Source organism: Lonchura striata, chromosome W (genome assembly GCF_050655825.1).
Source record: "Lonchura striata isolate lonStrDom1 chromosome W, ASM5065582v1, whole genome shotgun sequence".
NCBI classification, from domain to species: Eukaryota; Metazoa; Chordata; class Aves; order Passeriformes; family Estrildidae; genus Lonchura; species Lonchura striata.
In genome coordinates this window covers 39939682-39962136 of record NC_140743.1, presented here as the reverse complement: position 1 = coordinate 39962136, position 22455 = coordinate 39939682, and the positions used below count along the sequence as shown (strand labels likewise).

The 22455-nt window shown below is 44.1% G+C and overlaps 1 protein-coding gene across 3 annotated transcripts in view; it reads right to left on the bottom strand.

Moving 5' to 3' along the window:
* LOC146763182 (zinc finger protein 131-like) overlaps positions 1–22455 on the bottom strand; it is a 51023-nt gene that overhangs the window by 8971 nt on the left and 19597 nt on the right. For 2 of the 3 annotated variants that reach the window (XM_085571095.1, XM_085571096.1), the window contains exon 5: positions 12449–13131. In XM_085571095.1, coding sequence (XP_085427221.1) covers positions 12449–13131 — 683 coding nt within the window. The remainder of the gene's footprint in view (positions 1–12448; positions 13132–22455) is intronic. The other variant, XM_085571097.1, reaches the window with a different exon arrangement.

The window sequence follows — 22455 nt, the reverse complement described above, 5'->3', positions numbered from 1 at the left end:
AGAGGCTGAGACATTTCATTTAGTAACATAAGAAGCTATTCTAGCTCAATTCAGTTTAAAAGCCTACATTTTCAGGGATGTAGTAATTATTGACAACTGAGATGGAAAGCAAATAAACCTGTATTTTGAGAAATAAAGATATTCAGCAGCATCTAACTTTTAAAAGAAATCCACAAGTAGCCTATAATTCTCACTTATACACCCAAAGGCCACAGAAAAACATTAAATGGAGGGAACATTCCCCTTAATGGTTAAAAAAGGCTACATTTTTGGAAACTTTTGTACAGGTAATGCAGAGTATGCTGAACTACCATCTGTCTCACAGATCAAAAATCACAGAAATTGCACGAGCAACCAAATACACTAGTGAGCCCAAAGAATACCTCAGGAGGTGATCCCCAGGAGTAAAAAAATTAACAAGGCAAGAGACTGGCATGGCTGAGTGGGGAACTGCTGGTCAAACTAAAGGGAAAGAAGGAAATGCACAGGCAGTAGGAACAAGGACAGCTATCCTGGGAAGAGTATAGAGATGGAGTTTGGTTGTGGTAGGGATGGGATGAGGAAGGCCAAGATGAAGCTTGAACTGAACCTGGCAAGGGACACAAAGAATAACAGGAAGGGCTTCTACAGGTCTGTCAGCCAGAAAAGGAACGTCAAAGAAAGTGTTACCTCCTGATAAACAGTGCTGGAAAACTGGTAACAATAGACAAACAGAAGGCTGAGGCACTCAACTATTTTGACTCAGTCTTCAATGCCAACCTCTCATCCCACACCTGTCAAATGGATGGACAGCAGGACGGGGACTGGGAGAACAAAGTCTCTCCCACTCTATGATCAGGCTCATGACCACCTGAGGAACCTAAATGCACATAAGTCCACAGGATGTGATAAAATGCATCCCAGAGTCCTGAGGGAATTTTCTGATGTAGTTGCCAAGCAACTCTTCACAATATTTGAAAAGCCATGGCAGTCAGGTGAAGTCCCATGTGACTGGAAAAAGAGAAACACTGTCCCCATCTTTAAAACGGGTAAAATTCACAGAATTCACAGAATCACTAGGTTGGAAGAGACCTTCAAGATTGAGTCCCTAATACCTCAACTAAACCCTGGCACCGAGTACCATATCCAGTCTTTTTTTAAACACATCTGGGGATGGTGACTCCACCACCTCCCCAGGCAGACCATTCTAGATCTTTATCACTCTTTCTGTAAAAAACTTTTTCCTAATATCCAACCTATATTTCTCTTGATGCAGCTTGAGACTGTGTCCTCTGGTTCTGTCAGTTGCTGCCTGGTGAAAGAGACCAACCCCCACCTGACTACAACCACCTTTCAGAAAGTTGTAGAGAGTGATAAGGTCACCTCTGAGTCTCCCTTTCTCCAGTTTAAACAACCCCAGCTCCCTCAGTCGTTCCTCATAGGGCTTGTGTTCCAAGCCCCTCACCAGCCTCGTTGCCTTCCTCTGGACACACTCAAGCGTCTCAACATCCTTCCTAAACTGAGGGGCCCAGAACTGGACACAGTACTCAAGGTGCAGCCTCACCAGTGCTGAATATAGGGGAAGGATGACCTCCCTGGTCCTGCTGGCCACACTATTCCTGATACAGGCCAGGATGCCGTTGGCCTTCTTGGCCACCAGGGAACACTGCTGGCTTATGTTCAGTTGGCTATCGACCAGTACCCCCAGGTCCTTTTCCGCCTGAGCACTGTCCAGCCACACCATCCCCAGCCTATAGCACTGCAGGAGGTTATTGTGGCCAAAATGCAGGACTCGGCATTTGGACTTGTTAAACTTCATCCTGTTAGACTTTGCCCATCCATTCAATCATTCCAAGTCTCTCTGCAGAGCCCTCCTACCCTCCAACAGATTGAGACATGCTCCCAGCTTAGTGTCATCCGCAAACTTACTAATGAAAGACTCAATCCCCTCATCCATGTCATCAATAAAGATATTGAACAGAACTGGCCCCAGCACAGATCTCTGAGGGACACCACTGGTGACTGGCTGCCAGCTAGATGCAGCACCGTTCACCACCACTCTCTGGGCCCGGCCATCCAGCCAGTTCTTAACCCAGCAAAGAGTGCTCCTGTCCAAGCTGAGGGCTGCCAGCTTTTCCAGGAGTATGCTGTGGGAGGCAGTGTCAAAGGCCTTGCTGAAGTCCAGGTACACAACATCAACAGCCTTTCCTGCATCCACCAGGTAGGTCACTTGGTCATAAAAGGAGATCAGGTTGGTCAAACACGACCTACCCCTCCTAAACCCATGCTGGCTGGGTCTGATACCCTGGCCATCCTCTAAGTTCTGTGTGATGACACCCAATATAAACTGTTCCATAGCCTTACCTGGTACAGAGGTCAGGCTAACCAGCCAGGATCCTCCTTCCCACCCTTTTTATGAACAGGCATCACATTGGCCAGCTTTCAGTCATCTGGAATCTCACCAGTGAGCCAGGACTGCTGGTAAATTATGGAGAGCAGCTTTGCAAGCTCATCTGCCAGCTCCCTCATCACCCTGGGATGGATCCCCTCTGGTCCCATGGATTGATGAATATCCAAGCATCTCAGAAGTGCTGACTGCCTCCTCTTGGATAATGGGGGGACCATTCTGCTCCCTGATATCATCGAACAACCCAAGAGGACAGTTATCCTGAAGGCAAGTCTTCTCACTAAAAACTGAGACAAAGAAGGTGTTAAGCACCTCTGCCTTCTCATCTGCAGTTACAAAGTTCCTTTCTGCATCTAACAAAGAACAAAGGTTAGCCTTACTCTTCCTTTCCAAGTGCCAATATCCAAACCTGACCACTGATTGGTTTGACCCCATTTCCTGAGAAAATTCACTTCCATGTCAAACCATGACAAGAGGTGAAAGCCATTCAACTAGCCCTAGAGATTGCTGAGAGAGAAAAGTGGCCCATACTTTATACCAACTCCTGGATGGTGGCTAATGCTCTATGGAGATGGCTGCAGCAGTGGAAGAAAAGCAATTGGCAATGCAGGGGTAAACCAATCTGGGCTGCTGCATTATGGCAGGACATTGCTGCATGAATAGAAAACATTACTCTGAAAGTACATCATGTAGATGCCCAGAAGTTGTGACACTGAGGAGCATCAAAACAATGAATGGGTAGATAAGGCCACCAAAATTGGAATAGCTCAGGTGGACCTAGATTTGGAAAGAAAGGGTGAGCTATTTATAGCCCTATGTGCCTATGAAACATCAGGGCATCTTGGAAGGGATGCAACATAGATGGGCTCATGATTGAGGCGTGGACCTGACCATGGAAGCTATTTCACAGGTTATCCATCAGTGTGAAACGTGCTGCCATCAAGTGAGCCACACGAGTGAAGCCTCCTTGGAGTGGAGTGTGGTGTCTGGGCTTCCAGTATGGCGAAGCCTGGCAAATTGATTACATTGGGCCACTGCCATGAACACACCAAGACAAGAGTTATATGCTCACCCTGGTAGAGGCCAAAACTGGCTGGCTGGAAACATACCCAGTAAACCATGTCATCGCCCAGAACATGATTTGAGGTCTTGAAAGACACATTTTGTGGCAACATGGAAGCCCAGATAGAATTTGGTTGGACAACGGGACTCACTTTCAAAATAATCTTATAAACTCCTAGGCAAAGAGATATGGAATTAAGTGGCTATATCACATTCCCTATCATCCACAGGCCTCTGGGAAGATTGAAAACTATAATGGGCTGCTAAAAACTATGGTAAGAGCGTTAGGTAATTGTTACCGGGTTTCTGAGAAGAGGGAGGACACAATTTATATTTAGAGTGGAGGTTGAGCTCCCCCCCAGTCTAGGCCTCAGATGTGGGCCTCGGTGAGGCCTTGGAAGCATCTGACGCAGTAAGAAAATAGTTGTGGCAGTTAGAAATTATGTTAAGGTGACCACAAAGTAATGAGCTGAGTGTGAATTGGTGTGAGTCTGCATTGTGAGGCTCTAGCCACCTGTCGTGGTTTGACACGGAAAGAGAATTTTTTACGGAAGCAAGAGGTCAATTTGGATATTGACCAATTGAAGGTGGACATGCCTCTGAGAACACAGAGGGGTTGAAAGCAGAATTCCCAGGGGAACTCACTCTCTTTGGTTCCGGTCAGCGTGCAGTGCAAACTCTCCCCTGCCCAGCCACGAGCTGGGTGGGGGAGGGGAAGCCCATGGCCTGATGAAGGTAGGCCCCAAGGGTGGTGGAAGAACTGGAACCGGGCTGGCCCCTGCAGATGGAAGGGTGGAAGAAATCTGGGATGTCTCCATTCCCCCCCCAGAGTTTCTCTCCCGAGAGGGAGAGAGAAAGAGACAGCGGCAGTTCTGTCAGCAATTCCACCGCGAGGGAGGAGGAGCGGGGGGAGCTGCAAGGTGCCCAGTGCGTGGGAGTTGCTGGATGTCCGGGCATCGAGCCATCCCTGGGAGTTCGGACTTTTAACCCTTCCTTGAGAAATGAAAGCTTTGTGAATTTTTCCTTTCCCCTCCTCGGTTTGAAAGAGAGGAAGAAGGACACCTTGGACCCTGGGATGTTAGAAGGAGGAATTCTAGATGGGAGAGGGACAAGGAGTGGTTTTTGGCTGGACTTTTCCGTGTTAGCCACAACCTGAACCAATCTCCTCCAAGAGAGACTGTGTTTTGGGAGGATGCCAGTGAGTCAAGAGACCTGCTTCAGCTGGGAAAAAAGACAAAGTGGAGTGAACGGAGAAAAGGTTAGGGGGTTTGTGGTGGCGCCCCCTGTCCTGGAAAGGAAAGAGAAGAGAAGAAGATCTCTGTTCTTGAGCCCTCGGCCCCAGGGGAAAATGGGGGGGACTGTGGTCCCAAACAATGAAAAACTGAACTGTTGTTTTCTTCCCTCTTGGCAGGGCATCCTTGAAAGGAAAAAATCCTAAAAGCAGTCTGTCCATCCATGCATTGGTGGTGAGAGCACTGTGCATAGAAAGGAGAAGGGTCACCATGGCAAACTTTTCTCCGGGCGGTGCCATGTGTGACATGGAAACACAGGATGTGGAGCTGTGTTTTCATGGGGGGTCTGTGGCACAGGAGAGACTCTGTTCCCTCGATGGACTGAGTATTGATTGTTTGGAGGGTGGAAACCTGATTGGGGTCCAGATTGTGTCTCACTGTGGTTTGTTGGGAGTTGGGTGGTGGGGGGAGGAATGCTTTGCAAGGTTTTCATTTGATCCTTGTGTGTTTTTTTTTTCCTTTTTCCTTTCTTTTTCCTTTTGTAGTAGTAGCTTAATAAAGTTTTTTTTTCCCTTGTTATTAAGCTTGGGCCTGCTTTGCTCTGTTCTAGATTCCACTTCACAGCATTCAAGGGAGGGATCACATTTTCATGGAGGCACTGGCATTGTGCCAGTGTCAAACCATGACACCACCTTAAGACAGAAACAATGTTTGCTGACAAATGATAGTGTGCTCACAATCTGTAAACTATATTGAAGTGTATATAAACTGCCATCTTATAAACAATAAACGGAGAATGTAGCATTAACCATATTGTCTTGACCTGTGTTTTGTCCAGTCCAGCTTCCATCATTTTATAAGAACTCCCTAGCTTCTGGTAATGGGACATGGAAGCACTGGGATGCAAACTTGGGAGAAGCCATTTGGTTAGTCAACACTAGGGGATCTGCTAACTGCCCTCGTCCCACCCAAACGAAGCCCTTCGACACTGTGGGAGGAGACAAGGTCCCTGCACTACACACAGGGAAGTGGCTGGTGAAGACAGTGTGGATTTCTTCCCCCATGGGAAAAGGCAAACCCATTCATGGGATTGTCTTTGCCCAAGGACCTGGGTGTACTTGGTGGGTGATGCAGGAGGATGGGGAGACCCAGTGTGTACCTCAAGGAGATTCAACCTTGGGGTAAGAATAACCTATAGTGTAAGTTGTATGTTACAGAAGGTAAAGCAGCAGGAGGGACATGAACTGACAAAGAACGAATTTTGCGAGGAGCAAAAAGAATGCAGTGATGAACCGGATGGTGGCAGTGCTCAACCATGAACTATCAAGTGTACTATTTTTCCTGTCCTGACCCCACATCCTGATGGAATGGAGACCACCTGGAGGCATGTGAAAGGACAGGCAATAATAGTTAATAAAATATATGTTTGGTATAGACATGGTTTAAGCATCCTAGTAATGAGAGCATATATATTTTATGGGATCCGAGCATGACGCAAATGGTATGGAATAAGGGATGGAGATTGTATTGGGTCTGACCAAATGTCATGGGGTGACGTTATGATGCTGGTATCCCCAATCGTGTGTTCTGTTTATGTCTGATATTATGTTCTGTACTTTCAGAACTGACTCTGAAAGTGAAGGTTTGTTTTGTCATGTTATCAGCTGGTTCACCTCCCCCCATGGTCTGTTGTCTAGAAGAGGCTAGTGCTGGCTGGCTTGCTTTTGCTTTGCTTGCTGGCTTTTGCTTGCTTTGCTTTGCTTGCTTCTGCTTTTGCCTTTGCTTTTTAGTTAGTTTAGCTAAAGAGTCCAATTATTTCCCTGGACTGTTTTTTCCCTTTCCCTTTCCTGAATATCATTCCAACCTGCTCCGGACTGGGACCTGGAAACACCGAGGAACACTGAGAGCCTGCGTTTTGTGATCTGCAGCAGCCATCCCCAGTGCTGGAGACCAATCCCCAGCATCCAGACCCGGGCGGCCACTCCCAGGAAAGACTTTCTGGATTTGTTCATCTCTTCAGAGTGGTGAAAGAGTTTTGTTGTCATCTGGTGTTGTTAATTGTTTTTTGGTGTTGGGGAGTGCTTTGTTAAATAAACAGGTTCTTTTCCACTTCTCTCAGAGAAAATTTTTCCCGAACCAGGTGGGTGGGGAGGGGCCGTGGGGGTTTGTTTTCTGGGGGCTCCTTCCAGAGGTTTTTCTCCCAAATTTGCCCTAAACTAGGACACCAAGGTAAAGTTCACAGCCCTCACAGTGCTGTGCTTTGCATTGGTAGCTGGAAGGGTGTTGATAACAGACCAGTGTTTTGGCTACTGCTAAGCAGCACTGTCCCTCTGATATTCCTTCCCCCATCAAAGGGGATGGGAGTGCACAAGATCCCGGGAGGGGACACAACCAGGCCAGCTAATCCAAAGTGACTAAAGGGATATTCCATACCATATGAGATCAGCTCAGATAGATAAGCTAAGGGAGAGAGGAGGAAGGGAGGGGGGCGGGGCAATTAATGAGTTTTTAATGTTTGCCTTCTGGAAGAACCATTATGTGTGCTGAAGCCCTGCTTCCCAGGAAGTGTCCAAATATCACTGCTGATGGGAAGTAGAGACTGACCTTTTTTCTCTTTAACCCATACGTGCACAGATCTCTGCTTATTTCTTTCTTTTACTATAATAAAACTGCCTTATCTCACCCTGCTGGTTGTTCTCCATCTTATTCTCTTCCCTGTCCTAGTGGGAAAGGGCAACTGAGTGGGCACCTGGCATCCAGCCAGGGTCAACCTGCTACACAGTGTTATTTAATATCTTAATTAATGACACACACAAAGGGGTTGAGGGCACCCCTCAGCAGGTTTGCAGATGACACCAAACTCAGTGGTGCAGGTGAAACACTTGAAGGACAAGGCCATCCAGAGGGACCTGGACAAGCTCAAGAAGTGGCCCATGAGAATCTCAAGAGGATTAACAAGACCAAGTGCTGGTGCTGCACCTGGGTCAGGACAATCCCCAGGATCAATCCAGGCTGAGGGATGAACAGATCAAGAGCAGCCCTGGGGAGAAGGACCTGGGGGTACTGGTGGGTGAGAGGCTGGACATGCCCTGGCCGTGTGCACTGGCACCCAGAAACCCCCTGTGAACTGGGCTTATCCCACAGTGTGGGCAGCAGGGGAGGAGGGGATTCTGCCCCTCTGCTCTGGTGAGACATCACTTGCAGTTTTGCCGCCAGCTCTGGGGTCCCCAGCACAGAAAGGCCATAGATTGGTTAGAGTGGGTTCAGAGGAGCCACCAAGATGATCAGAGGGATGGAGCATCTTTCTGTCTTGGAGTGAGTTATTATGATAGTATATATCCTGATCCTCTGCTTTGTGCCCAAAAAATGGTTACTGTATCTTTAAGGCAAGGGACTAGATGTGTGTGGGGCTGGGGGTGGGGAGAGCCCCTGTTTCAGTACAGGCTTTTTTAAAAGCCTTGCCTTCCAGGTTTTCTGTGGCTCAGGGGATATTGTGAGAGGTGTAAGCTCGGCCTGGGACCTAGAGGGGGGGTGGGGTTTAGGACTCTCTCACTCTTGCTCTCTTCTGGTTCAGGATCGAGGTGGCAGCAGTGAGTCAAGGGGTCAGCTGGAAATATATTTAGGATAATTGAAAACTGTAGATGAGTCGAGGGGCCAGATGGGAATATAACTGGGATAGTAGAAAATTGCATATTTTAATTAAGATTTTAAAATTAGTTAGAAAGCTAAATTAGTAATATAGGTGGCAAGAATCAAGTACCTTAGTTAAAGAGTAACAAATACATTAGGAAAGAGAAGCTAGGAGTGACAGGGATAGATGTAGCAATTGTGAAGTAGCAGAGACCATAAAAATACCTTGCCTTAAGAATAGTCAAACAGTTAGGAGAGGCTTGGACCATGACCAGCAGATCAAAAAGTCCTGCCAACTGGCCATGGGCGAAGATTTCACCATGAGGAAGACGTCTTTCTTCCTCCAATATGCCCACTCTCCCTTATTTCAAAATCCCACTGACCCAATTAAGGGAGTACAATTGCACAGCTGTAATGGATATTCAGCTGATTATAATACAAAGTAGGCAGGTAATGATTATGTATTATGTGTCCTTAGAAACCGCTTGGATATGTAAAACCTTTTCTGTATAAATAGAGAGCACGAGTCTGTGACTCCTTGCACATGTATTTGGAAATGATTCCACACATGTCCAGCGTGCTGCAATAAATACCCTTCTTTTCAACTTTAACTAGTTGAAGAGTCGTCTGTCCGTGCATCAGTGGCCACAAGGGGACACAATGAGTGCATCTGGCTTGAAATATTGTTGCCCTCTTTTTTTTTCTGGCACCACTTCCCTGTCATTCAGGAGTCCAGAGCTAGCGCATGTGGTGCCACCTGGGACCGGGACCATGTCCCACCAGACCCTGGCCTACAGTGTGGTGGCCATGGCTATTCCTGTGTGTTAGGCTCCAGGACTTCAATCCGCTGCAGTTTCTACACTGAAAGCCTGCTTGTTTTTTCCCTGTTTCTCAGCTATTTGGGGGTCCAGAGCCAACGTGTGGGGTGCTGCCAGGACTGGGGCTGCTCCCACTGGGCCACTTCTCTGCACAGTAGCCCGACATTGTGACCAAGCCTTGCCCACAGCCCCAGAGCATGCCAGCTGACAGTGGGGGTACCAGAAACACCTGCTGCCCATGAGCTGTGCAAAAGGAGCAATCTCCTGTCCTCTTCTTTGCTCGAGCTCCCACCACCATTACCTGAGAGGTTGCCAAGCTTGTGTCAGAGCACCCCCTGAAGCCACAAGGGGCAGTATCTTTGCCCTGCTAGGAGCCAACAGTGCCCCCTGTCGGTTGTGGTTCTAACTACACCTAAGGGAAAAATTAACAGGCGGGAAAACTTGTTATTGTTTTTGTTGTTTGTTCTGATTTATAGTTATATTTATAGTCATAGTTAACTTACCAGTAAAGAACTGTTATTACTTTTCCCTTAATTTTGCCTGGAAACCCTGTAATTTCAAAGTGATAATTTGGAGGGAGGGGGGTAATTTTTTCCATTCCGGGAAGATTCCCACCTTCCTTGGCAGACATCTGTCTTTTAAACTGAGACACTTGGCTATGAAAGGCTGAGAGAACTGGGATTGTTCAGCCTAGAGAAGAGAGGCTCCAGCATGACCTAATTGTTCCCTTCCAGGTCCTAAAGGGAGCTGACAAGAAAGATGGAGAGAGACTATTTTCAAGGGCCTGGAGTGAGAGGACAAGGGGGAATGGTTTAAAACTGAAAATAAGTAGGTTTAGATATTAGGAAAAACTCTTTGCTGTAAGGAGGGTGAGGCCCTGGCCCAGGTTGCCCAAAGAAGCTGTGGCTGTCCCATCCCTGGAAGTGTTCAATGCTAGGTTGGACAGGGCTTGGAACAACCTGGTCTAGTGGAAGGCACTCATAGCAGGAGGGGCTGGAATGAGATGAGCTTAAAGGTCCCTTCTAATCCAGGCCATTCTATGATTCTATGAATATTACAGAACAAAACTCACACCACAAACCTTCACCTGCTCTGCAATCTCATCGCATTTAAAGAGTTACTTGAAGTGAGGCACTGCCCAGTTAAGGACAGATTTATACTATTTTTACCCATATTCTTCAACAATCTTCATATTCTGCCTAAAGTATCTTAAACTGACAATTCAAAGACAACAGTGGCAATATCCAAATGCCAAAAAGACATTGTGTGACTTCTTGCACAGTGCAAATCAATGCAGTGACTTCAGCAGCAGCAATGGAAGACAGAGAGTGTATCAGCCTTCCTCTAGCTTTATAAGTACACTGGTGAGCTGGTAACTGAACTCCTCTGCTAAAGGTGACAACTTGCTGATCTTCCCCTGGGTGTCATTAAACTATGAGTTCAAAAAAATCTCGCTTAGATAAGACTAAAGAGGGAGGGTTCTTGGCCTGATCTAACAATTTTTTTCCATTTATGAGAACAGGCCAGATTTCACTTGCCAATCATAAGTAACTCACAGGACATAAATTCTGATCTAAGATAGTCCAATATTTTGTTGGACCTTTATAATCCTGCAGCCACAGGAAGGGGATTGCCCAAAATAAATATTTTTTAACCCAAAGACATTCATAATAACACAGTGGCTTCTACTTGCCCAATATTTAAGAAATACCAGGGAATTCACCCATAACCATAAAGCTGCCATATCATTGTTTAGATTGGGTTTAGAGAGATATAGTAAGGTTGTTGGGGTCTTTTGTTTGGGTTTCTTTCTTTTTTTCTCCCCCAGAAACACAAAGGTAGGCATTTATCAAATTAACTTATTGGGATCATTTATTCCTGGTATGTAAATAGCGTCCATTTATTCACTCCTATGGGAGATATTATTTGCAGTTCAATGTACAATACCTGTGAAACATATTTTGCATTCATGAAGAATGGCAAAGACCTTGATGAATTTTTCTCAAGAAGTTTGTATAATCCGCATACAAATTACTTCAATTACAGAGTTTTCAGACATGGGCTGATTAATTTGGCTGCTTCAAGCACATCATTGGAACTGTAAGTAATTAGATTCCATGTGTGATACTTGCATCAATAAATATTTAGAATGTATTCTGCACCTCCTGTGATATGCTAAGTTGCTTCATCCCCAAAATCCTTCTGTCACAACAGCAATGAATATACTGTTATATTTGGCTTATTCTGTTAACCCAATCCTCCACAAACTTTTCTCTGAAAAGACTTTTGCTAGGTAGCTTGCATTTGGCTTGGTCATAATGGAGAAACACTCCCTGCTTCATAGGGAAGAAGCATTTGCCAAAGAATTTTCATAAATGCAACTTTTAAGGGGCTATTTGGAGTAGATTTGATTCAGTGTCATATACAGATACAAAGAAGTTCCAATTAAAAGGCTTTTGCAACAGCAATCTGCAAAAGAAATAAGACTGCTACCCTCTGTTAAATTCTTAGTGATGATTCATGACTGATATATCAAACAAAAATGTCTGAAAGATCAGGACAACATATATTTTACATTCAGAGAGCTATCTATAGAATACTCAGTACTTATTCAGATACTACAGACTTTTCAGTGACATGAAGAAATAGCATCTTAACCTCCCATATTATATAGAAGAAACACAAGTAATTTTCTACTCAAAAGATACTGTTCAAAGAGGCAGATTTTACAGTAACAAAAGTCTGCTATAGTCACTAGAAATGTTTTGCTGAGTTAATTAACAAAGAAAATTAAATCAGATGAGATATCAAGAGCAAGGGGGTACTTTATGCCTAATGCATTAATAGCCATTTGCTCAGATGTTTTGTTAGTAAAATAAACTCTAAAATATATATTCCACTGAGAAGCTCATGGTTTAGATTATATTTCAACAGAAACATTTACTAGTAGAACTCTGAAAATAAGAGCATGCCATGGCAGCTCCTCAGTTTGGTACTTTTCAAGAAAAAAAAAACCATGCTTTAAGAAATTATTTTGAAAAATATTTTAAGATTTAATAGACTGAAAAGAGAAGCTTCATTAGTGCTTTCTGGTTTTAGGCATCTATTTTTAACCACCTCAATCCCTCAAACTTTATATCAATGTAAAACAAACAAAAAAAAATTTAAAACAAAACCAGCATTTTAGTTGCAATTACAAGTCAAGTATTTCTAGCACTCAGGACTCATGCATTTTCTTCAGCATATTTTCTCTTTCCCCAAAACATGCAACACATGCTAGACCCAAAGCCACAAGAACAGGACCATATCAGTGTTCTTACCTGTGTGCTTTCGGAGGTGCTCTTTAAAATGTCCAAAGTGATCAAACTGCTTATCACAGTATTGGCATATATGTATTTTCTTGCCAGGTCTTTGCTTCTTGCTAGCACTACCTTCATCAAGGTGGTGACAGGTGAGGTGTTGTTTCAAAGCACTCTCTCGTAGGTAGCTTTTATTGCATATGTCACACTTGTAACTCTCAGCAGAGTGTGTTTTCATGTGTTCCTTAAAATGGTAAAACAATTTAAATGAACGGTTACATTTTTCACAGTGGAATAAATTCTTCACATGCGACAGCTGAAGCTCCACAAGTTCAATATCTTCTACCTGTTTGCATGAGGGATCAGTTGCACCACCTTCTTCTTGAATCTGACATTTTGTCTCTCCTTGACGATACTTACTGGTGATATCTGCCAAAAGAGCCAAAGCAGATTCATCTGATGTACCTGTTGTATTTATGTACTTTATATATTGCTCTGCAGAAGCTACTTCAAGTGTTTCAATGTTGTCATCTTCCACGTCAATCGTCCCTTCAGCAAACTCAACCGCAATTTCAACAGGCTCTGATTCTACAGATGGCAGTGTTTCTGTGATAACATTAGACGTTTCAGCAATCTTCCTCTTTTTTGCTTTATTTTTACCTTGTCTTTCGTTTGATTCTAAGGGTGATGAATTTTCTTTGTTCCTGCAAAACATTTACATAAACATAGTTAAGATCCATAAGAACTTACATAACAATTCCTGCCTGATGTTGAGCTTCTGCATTAAACACTAGCTAGATGTTTCTCAAAGCTGAATGATGAGTGCCCACACAACCTGCACCCATTTCAGATGTTAATTTGTCTTTAATCTATACTCCTTAGAGCTGTAGAACAGCACAGTTAAAGCTGTGGAGCCTTTAACATAAGGTTATTAAAGTGTTTTAAATGGCTCTGATAGTAAAAGGGTTTTAAAATAATGGGGATTTAGGGTTAACATGAAAATAAGCTTAGTAGGCCCTAGAAAAATAAATACATTAAGCACATGAAGAACTAGTACTTGCTAGAACTGCACTGTGTAGCTAGTACATGATAAATGATATAAATGTTAGATGAGATGATTGTTTAGTAAGTAAATATAATTACTGTTTAATCATGTTATGTGTAGTAAATATAATTCGCACCATTCCTTGTATGAAATATGTAATATTAGATACTTGTTAGATTATGCCCGTTTGTATTAGTTCCCCCCCCCCCCTCCCTTTGCAGGCAAGACTGGGTGTATATTGGAAACTGATTTACAAGTAAAAGGATGTGGCTCGGCCGGGAGATGGGCCATGTCTGGACTACAGGTGCTGATCATCAGGTGCTGATCATCGCATAAATGGCCCAAGATAGATATCATGGAAATCCTCAGACAGATACATGTGAATGCAGCTTTCCCGTAAATCTCATCAGGGATTCACCTACTCCAGACACTGAATTATTCCTCCTCATCACCAAAAAAGAAAATCTTATTAACCTATGGACTCTGAATAGAAGAAAAGACTGATTGCTGAAATCTTGGCCTCAGGTGGAATTTTCCCTATAAAAACTGCTTGGGCCAGGATAGAGGTGTGTGGGCATAGGGAAAAACCTCTCCTGAGGCTAACTCTTTGTTGCACACCCAGGGCCGACCCTGGGCTCGGCACTGTCTTTTTCTGTGGCTGGCTAGATAGAATTTGACCACTGTTATGTATAATAAATATAATTTGTGCCATTCCTTGTATGAAATATGTAATATTGAATATTTGTTAAATCATGCCCGTCGCATTAGTTCCCCCCCCTTACAGGCGAGACTGGATGTATATTAAAAACTGATTTACAAGTAAAAGGATGTGGCTTGGCCAGGAGATGGGCCATGTCTGGGCTCCAGATGTTAATCATCATGATCATCAGTGCTGATCGTCCAAGATGGATATCATGGAAATCCTCAGACAGATCTGAGATAAGTAAAAGATAATTTGTTCACTGTAATATGCTTGCTTACCTTGGTTTGCATAAGAATATACTGTGGTATGTTAACCTAATTTGTTTTGCATAAGATAGTGGCTAAGAATGTACTGGTGTGTCTTTGAAATGCTTATTTGCTTACAAGGTGATAAGGAGGTTGAGATTACAGTCCTGGGTGTGTGTGTATCTGGTCTGCTTGCTGTATCTCAAAAGAAGAGACTTAGAAGCTATCACAACGACCAGACTCAGACTACATTTGGAGAGTCACGTCTGCAAGGAGAAGGGGGGGGATAAAAGGAAGGTTGGGACAGAACATTTTTGCGCGCCGTTGGTGGAGCAGGAGACTCCCCGGCCGCCCAGCGCTGGATTTTGCCTGCCTTACTCGCTTGCTAATTTCAATAAAATTGCTTTATTGAATTAAGACACTTCAAATTGCCGTGTCACAATTTATAACAATTTGGTGCCGTGACTCGGATGGAGAAGTAGATCAGTCGCTACGGGACGATCGGGAGGCGCCCCGCCCTTATGGCGGCCCGGCTGCCCCAGGCTTTCTGATCACTCTCCACCGACGAACCTAAATTGAGTAACGGGCAAAAGAGAACCGGTTACCCCTGTAATCTTTGTGCACGAAGAACCAGCGAAGACGCAGGACGCGTGAGTATAGGCCGGTTTCCCGCTCGGTTTGGGGTGGTTTTCCCGGAGTGCTGTGTGTGAGAGGTCTCGTGGAGACCAAGTGAGTGCGGACTCTGTATTAGTGCGTTTTCCATTCCCCGCGAGGGGCTGGGCCACGAACCAGGGGAGCACGTGTGTGAGAAATTGAGTGCACTCCGGAAGATGGGACAGAGGAAAAGCAAGCCCTCTGGTCCCATGGGAGAGGGGACCCATGCTAAGCTTCCCCAGATTCCCAAGCCCCTTGGGTTTGATGATAATTAATTAGGATGATTTCCCATCTAGAAAAGGGAAAGACAAAGTTAAAATGATACATTATTGTATGGAAGTGTGCGGGAAGGGCCTAACCCTAATTCCCATGCAAGGAATGTAGAACAAAGGGAGAATCGGGAGCAGAGTTATATTTCTAGAGAAGGAAAAGGAAGAGGTTGTGAAATTGTCTGCTTCTACTGTGGAAAGAAGGGACATATGAAGAGGGGATGCAAACAACAGATAGCGGATGAGAATGCCTTTAAGGAAGATTAGGGGTGTCAAGGGCTCTATTTGTTGGGGAAGAAACATCATAAGGAGCCCTTGGTAAAGCTTAAAGTAGGACCCCAACAACAAGAGATGGAATTTTTAGTAGATACCGGGGCTGAAAGATCCACGGTGCAAGCCTTGCCACTTGGATGTAAAAAGTCATCTGACACTGTACATGTAATTGGGGCAAAAGGAGAGCCCTTTGAGGTATCTGTTATCAAGGATGTGATAGTAGAAACTGATTCCAAATTTGGTATAGGTTCTTTACTACTGGTACCTGAAGCAGATTACAATTTATTAGGGAGAGATCTGATAATAGAATTGGGTATTAATTTAGAAGTTGTAAATAAAGAATTACAGATAAAGCTCTGCCCTTTAAGAGTGGAGGATGAAAAGAAAATTAATCCTAAGGTGTGGTATACCCCAGAAACGGTGGGGAAATTGCAGATTAAGCCTTTCTCAGTGGAAATGAGTGATTCTGGCAAACCCGTAAGAATAAAACAATACCCTATCCCTAGGGAGGGAAAATTAGGACTAAAACCTGAAATAGATAGGTTATTGGAAAAAGGGCTTTTAGAGCCCTGTATGTCTCCCTTCAATACTCCCATCCTGCCTGTAAAGAAGTCAGATGGGTCCTACAGATTGGTGCACGATTTAAGAGAAATAAATAAGAGGACTTTGGCCCGGTTTCCAGTAGTTGCAAATCCATAAAAAGATGTAAAGGTAATTGAATCTAGACCACTAAGTAACTCCTGGTCTGCACAAGCTTATGAATTATATGCAGTACTCAGGGCTTTAAGGTTATTAAAAGGAAAAAATTGGAACAATATACACAGACTCTAAATATGCATATGGGATAGTGCACACATTTAGAAAATTTGGGAAGAAAGGGGACTTATAAACTCACAGGGAAAAGATCTAATTTATCAAGAGCTAATTGTCCAAGTTTTAAATGCCTTAAGGGGCCCGGCTCAAATTGCTGTAGTCCACTTAAGGGGACACCAGAGAGGATTGGACTTTAGAAACAGGGGAAATAATTTAGCTGACCAAGAAGCCAAGAAAGCAGCCCTACGAACTCGGGGGGACATGGGGCAGAGCGACACTGTATCTGTGGACTCCCCCAAAGAAAAATGGCAAATATATAGTTTTACCACTCAAGAAAAGGAAAAATTACAAAAGATGGGAATTGAGGAGGGGTCTGAAGGGCAATGGAAGCTCCCAGATGGGAGAACTGTTTTACCTAAAAGCAAGGCCTCAGAAATTTTGCAAAGATTGCATGACCAAACTCATTGGGGAACTCAGGCATTAGTAGATCAATTTGCCACTAAATATATAAGTATTGGAATCTATGATTTGGTTAAAAGAGTAGTGGGAGATTGTCTGATCTGTCAAAAAGTAAACAGAAAACATCTTAGGGAAAGGCCCATGGGAGGAAGGGAATTAGCTCACAGGCCTTTTGCCAAAATAAAAATAGACTTCACTGAATTGCCTAAAGTGGGTAGATATAAATATTTGTTAGTAATAGTAGATCATCTCACCCATTTTGTAGAAGCTTACCCCACTACTCGGACTACTGCTCAGACAGTGGTCAGAATATTATTAGAAGAAATAATCCCTAGATATGGGATAGTAAAAACAATAGATTCTGATAGGGGACCCCACATGCCATATGATTTAGAGGAACCCCGAGACCACCCCCAGTTGAAGGACTATAAAATAACCTCATATATTATTGCCTTAATGAAACGCCGCAATGAACTTTAGGAAAAAAGAATCATTACGCAAAGAACCCCTTTAGATTTAAAAATACATAAAATATACCCAGGAGACTATGTGTTAATAAAATCCTAGAAAGAATCTACACTAACCCCACAATGGGAAGGTCCTTATCTTGTGTTACACACTACAGAAACTGCAATTCGGACTGCAGAAAGAAGATGGACACATGCCAGTCGAGTAAAAGGACCAGTTAACAACACTGTGTAGCAAGTAACCAGTCCTCCCGGGAACCTGAAATTGAAGTTACAGAGAAACTAATGGACTCTTATCAGATTGAATACACATCAGACTTATATTACTTAGATAGTGGGCTAATTAGTAATTCAAGTGTTAGAGTAAAGTGTAAAAATCAAAACTGTAATTGCTATCCTTTTGTATGCTATATCTGTAAGGTGTGTGGGGAACGGTGGTAGTCACATTGCAACAGAAGGTATCCTCCACGAGGAACTTGCAATTCCTGTTGGAACATACAAAGAGAGATTACAGCTTGGGTACTGACCTGTAAAGTGACTAGAGGGAAAATCCGATTGGAATCTAAAGAGTGGTGGGAAATTTTCTCAAATTACTGCTACCATACAAACGAGCCGAGCCCATTTGTGGCAGAGATCATAGAAGGCCTTTGTAAGAAAGACCTAAAAGGGGTCAGTTGTACCGCATCAGAGGTAGAAGATCAAAATTGGCGTTCTTATTGCATGCGGCAAGGCACTAGAGGGCATAAATCCCCTCCTGAAGAATACTCTTGCTGCCGAGAAGATGGTACCCCTGTGGCTCGAAGCACCCGAGTCGACAGGCGAGGCAGAGGAGTAAACAGCTGTGGAGGAAGGAGCCCTCAGGATGGAATACGCAAACAATATTTGCGGAACTACCCCGGGACTGGGAGTAACAAAAGCAGAAATAGTTTTTGGGCTCAAGGGTATAATTGTTGCAGTGTGAGAAACCAGACCCCACATGCCATTTGCTTACTGCTTGTGATTTTCCTTTGTATATATTGTAATACTGCGGAAGTAACAACTCATGAACCTTTCAAGTGGACTTTAGGAAGATGGGAAGATTCACGAGTTATAAGGAGCAATACTACAGCTGGAGCTCCCACTTTCCAGTTACCTGTGGCATCCTTAGGTACTGGTTAGGGTTCCCATTGGGTTTCATAGTTTTATATGTGTCCTGCTTCAAATCCTGGTAAAGGGTATTGCAATAGTCCTGGACAATATTACTGTGCATATTGGGGTTGTGAAACAATAGCTGGTACATGGGACCCCCCCCCACTCCTGATCCATACATTAAGGTGGTCTAGAAGCCAGATGGTTGTATTCCTCCCGGCTACTGGACAGGTCATAAACCCCCAGAAAATATTTGCAGGAATATACAAATTACTGCATTAAGGCCAGAGGATAGTATATGGTTAATTGGAAAAACTTGGGGCGTTCGCTTATATTCGGCTGATTTTGGCAATTTTGGTAGCTTAATATTTATAAAGAAGGAACTTGTGCCCCCTGATCCTGAACCTGTAGGGCCAAACCCAGTGTTATTAAAAAAGAAGGTTGTTTTAGCTAACCAAACAAAAGAAAAGGATCAGACCCAGAATAAAATTCAGAATGAAAACACTTCAGGAGACGAACAAGAAAAAACCCAGGAGGGTAATATACTCTGGAAGGTTATGAAAGCAAGTTATGGTGTCCTAAATAGAACCAACCCAAAACTGACGGAAGACTGTTGGCTGTGCTATAATTTAAGACTCCCATTTTATGAAGCCATAGGGGTCACTGCAAAGCCCAGAAGAGTGAATGGAACTAATCCGAATCAGTGTTTGTGGAAAAAGGGTAAAGAGACAACACCGAGGCTTACCTTGGCTCAGGTAACAGGGAAAGGGAGATGCATAGGAAAAATCCCAACACAAAGAGAATACCTTTGTGGAGTAATAGAAACAGGTGAAAAGAAACCGGCTGACTGGCTATTGCCAGCAGCTAACACTAAGTGGGTATGTAACACTCTGGGTGTCACACCGTGCATCTCACTGAAACTGTTTAATCCAAGCCAAGACTACTGCATCCAGGTAACGATTATGCCCAGAATTACCTACCATACAAGTGACTACATATATGAACAACAAACTGTGCCAGAACACCATCTAATGAAAAGAGAACCCCTCACTGCCTTAACTATTGCAACTTTCCTTACCATCGGGGGAATAGGAGCTGGAACTAGGGTGGCATCCCTAGTAAATCAACAAAAGGAATTTAAAGCATTAAGAATTTCAGTAAATGAAGATCTGAGTAAAATTGAGCAGGCCATCGATGGATTGGTAAAATCATTAAGGTCCCTATCTGAAGTAGTGTTGCAGAACAGAAGGGGTTTAGACTTGCTATTATTACAACAAGAGAGATTGTGTGTAGCCCTGAAGGAGGAATGCTGTGCATACGCTGATCATACTAGAATTGTTACAGACACCATGGCAGAATTAAGGAAAAGATTAGAGCAGAGAAAGAGGGAAAGAGAGGCACAGCAAAGTTGGTATGAATCATGGTTCAATCAATCTCCTTGGTTAACTACCTTGTTATCCACCCTTGCAGGACCTCTGATACTGATAATATTGGGACTGACCTTTAGGCCATGCATCTTCAATAAGGCAATAAAAATAGTAAAGGGACGATTAGAGGCAGCACATTTAATGCTCATTAGGGCAAAATATGAACCCATACACAATGTGGATGAGACCCTAATACTAAGTCACCAGGAGTTACAAAAATTCAGTGAACAAAATAAAGATGAACAAGAAAAGGGGGAAATTGAGATAAGTAAAAGATAATTTGTTCACTGTAATATGCTTGCTTACCTTGGTTTGCATAAGAATATACTGTGGTATGTTAACCTAATTTGTTTTGCATAAGATAGTGGCTAAGAATGTACTGGTGTGTCTTTGAAATGCTTATTTGCTTACAAGGTGATAAGGAGGTTGAGATTACAGTCCTGGGTGTGTGTGTATCTGGTCTGCTTGCTGTATCTCAAAAGAAGAGACTTAGAAGCTATCACAACGACCAGACTCAGACTACATTTGGAGAGTCACGTCTGCAAGGAGAAGGGGGGGGATAAAAGGAAGGTTGGGACAGAACATTTTTGCGCGCCGTTGGTGGAGCAGGAGACTCCCCGGCCGCCCAGCGCTGGATTTTGCCTGCCTTACTCGCTTGCTAATTTCAATAAAATTGCTTTATTGAATTAAGACACTTCAAATTGCCGTGTCACAATTTATAACAAGATCTATGTGAATACAGCCTTCCCGTAAACTCTCATCAAGAATTCAACTACTCTGGACACTGAATTATTTCTCCTCATCACCAAAAAAAGAAAATCTTATTAACCTATAGACTCTGAATAGAAGAAAAGACTAACTGCTCAAATCTTGGCCTCAGGCAGAATTTTCCCTATAAAAACCACTTGTGCCAGGATAGAGGTGTGTGTGCATAGGAGAAAACCTCTGCTGAGGCTGACTCCTTGTTTCACACCCAGGGTCGACCCTGGGCTCGGCTCTGTCCTTTCTGTGTGGCTGGCTAGATAGAATTTGACCACAAATAAAATGATTTTTATTTTTAATCTGGCTAAATAAATTCTTATTTATAACAATCTTGGTGACCCCAACGTGATGTGGTTTGGGGGTATCCAGGGGGTTCCTCTATCCTTGATCCGGGCGGCGCCCCGCTGATTTCAGCGGCCAGACAGGACTGAGGAACTCCACAGGACCAACCACATTCTGAAAACAGCTGAAAAGCCACATTAAGGAAAGGGTACAAACGGGCCCATAGCTCTCAGAACTCGAAGCTAAATCTCCGAGGCTGCAGCAGCAAACTTTCACTCGTAAAATCAACGTGCACGAAGAATCCACACGGGAAAAGGAGCCATAAGTATTGCATGGTTGAGGGGGGTGTGAGTGTGTTATGAACAAAACAGCCTGGCTGGGACCCTTGGCTCAAACTAAGTACTGACATTGAAATGTTAATTAGCTAATCGATCCTGGGAATCACCTACACCCCCACCCAAACTAGGACTAGGATGCAAAATAAGCCAGTGGAATCATGGGAGGGGGTTTTGGGGATGAAAAACACCCCAAAATGAAAAAGAGGGGCACAGTGGAGGGGGCTGGATAGGTGTGCTGGTTGGGGAAAAGGGAACCCTATCCCTAGTCTGTGTTTGACCTGTCACTATAACCTGCAGAGGACCAGATTGGACTGGGCTGTGGGAAGCAGGCACAAGAAAGAGAGACACTTTACCTGGTGTTACCAGGGGGGCAGGAGAGGGATAGCTGCTGCTGGATCTCGGCAGCAGGCTCTGCACATCCCCCCCCACCCTGCGGAGGAAAGGAGAGAGGACGGTCTGCTGGGACTTCAGATACAGACTGGACACCTCTTCACCTCCGGCTACCAGCGTGCCACGGAGACTCCAGGGACAGACTCTGGTCTTTCTCACCCTTTGGCTACCGGAAGAAGCTACAACACCCCCCCTGCCAAGCTGACTTTTTAATAAAGAGCTGAACACTTATAAAGGCATAAAACCTGTTCATTACAAGTGGGTGTGTGTGTGAGACGTGACATAGTCACAGCGCGAGTGCGGACCCCAATAAAACCGCAGTTCCACTAGCCGAAGAGGGAGGTGGTCGGCTACGAGGGAAGCGAAAAGACTCCGGGATACTCAGAACACATATATGACCTGAAACTCGGGGAGTTACGGGGATCCACCCACGGACAGGTCGGGGGAGGGAAGGTACATTCTCGTGGACTCGAGAAAATGGTAAACCTCACTGACTCTGGGCTCGGGGAGCCCGACAAAAAGGTAAAAGAGAGCTCACTGTTCTTCCAACTGAAAACTCACAGACCAGTTCGCTGTGCGGTAACTAGGTTGGCAAGGTTCGGTCGGGAACAGACCGGTTTAAACACTTGGTAAGACTCGGTCCGGGACAGGACTGAAATACACATTTTAGCACGCAGGTTGCTGGTTTCTTGGAACGACTTGTAGACACTGACTTGAAATACGGTAAAGAAAACTTTTAAATGTGGGACAAGAGAGCAGTAAGGTGCCCCTTG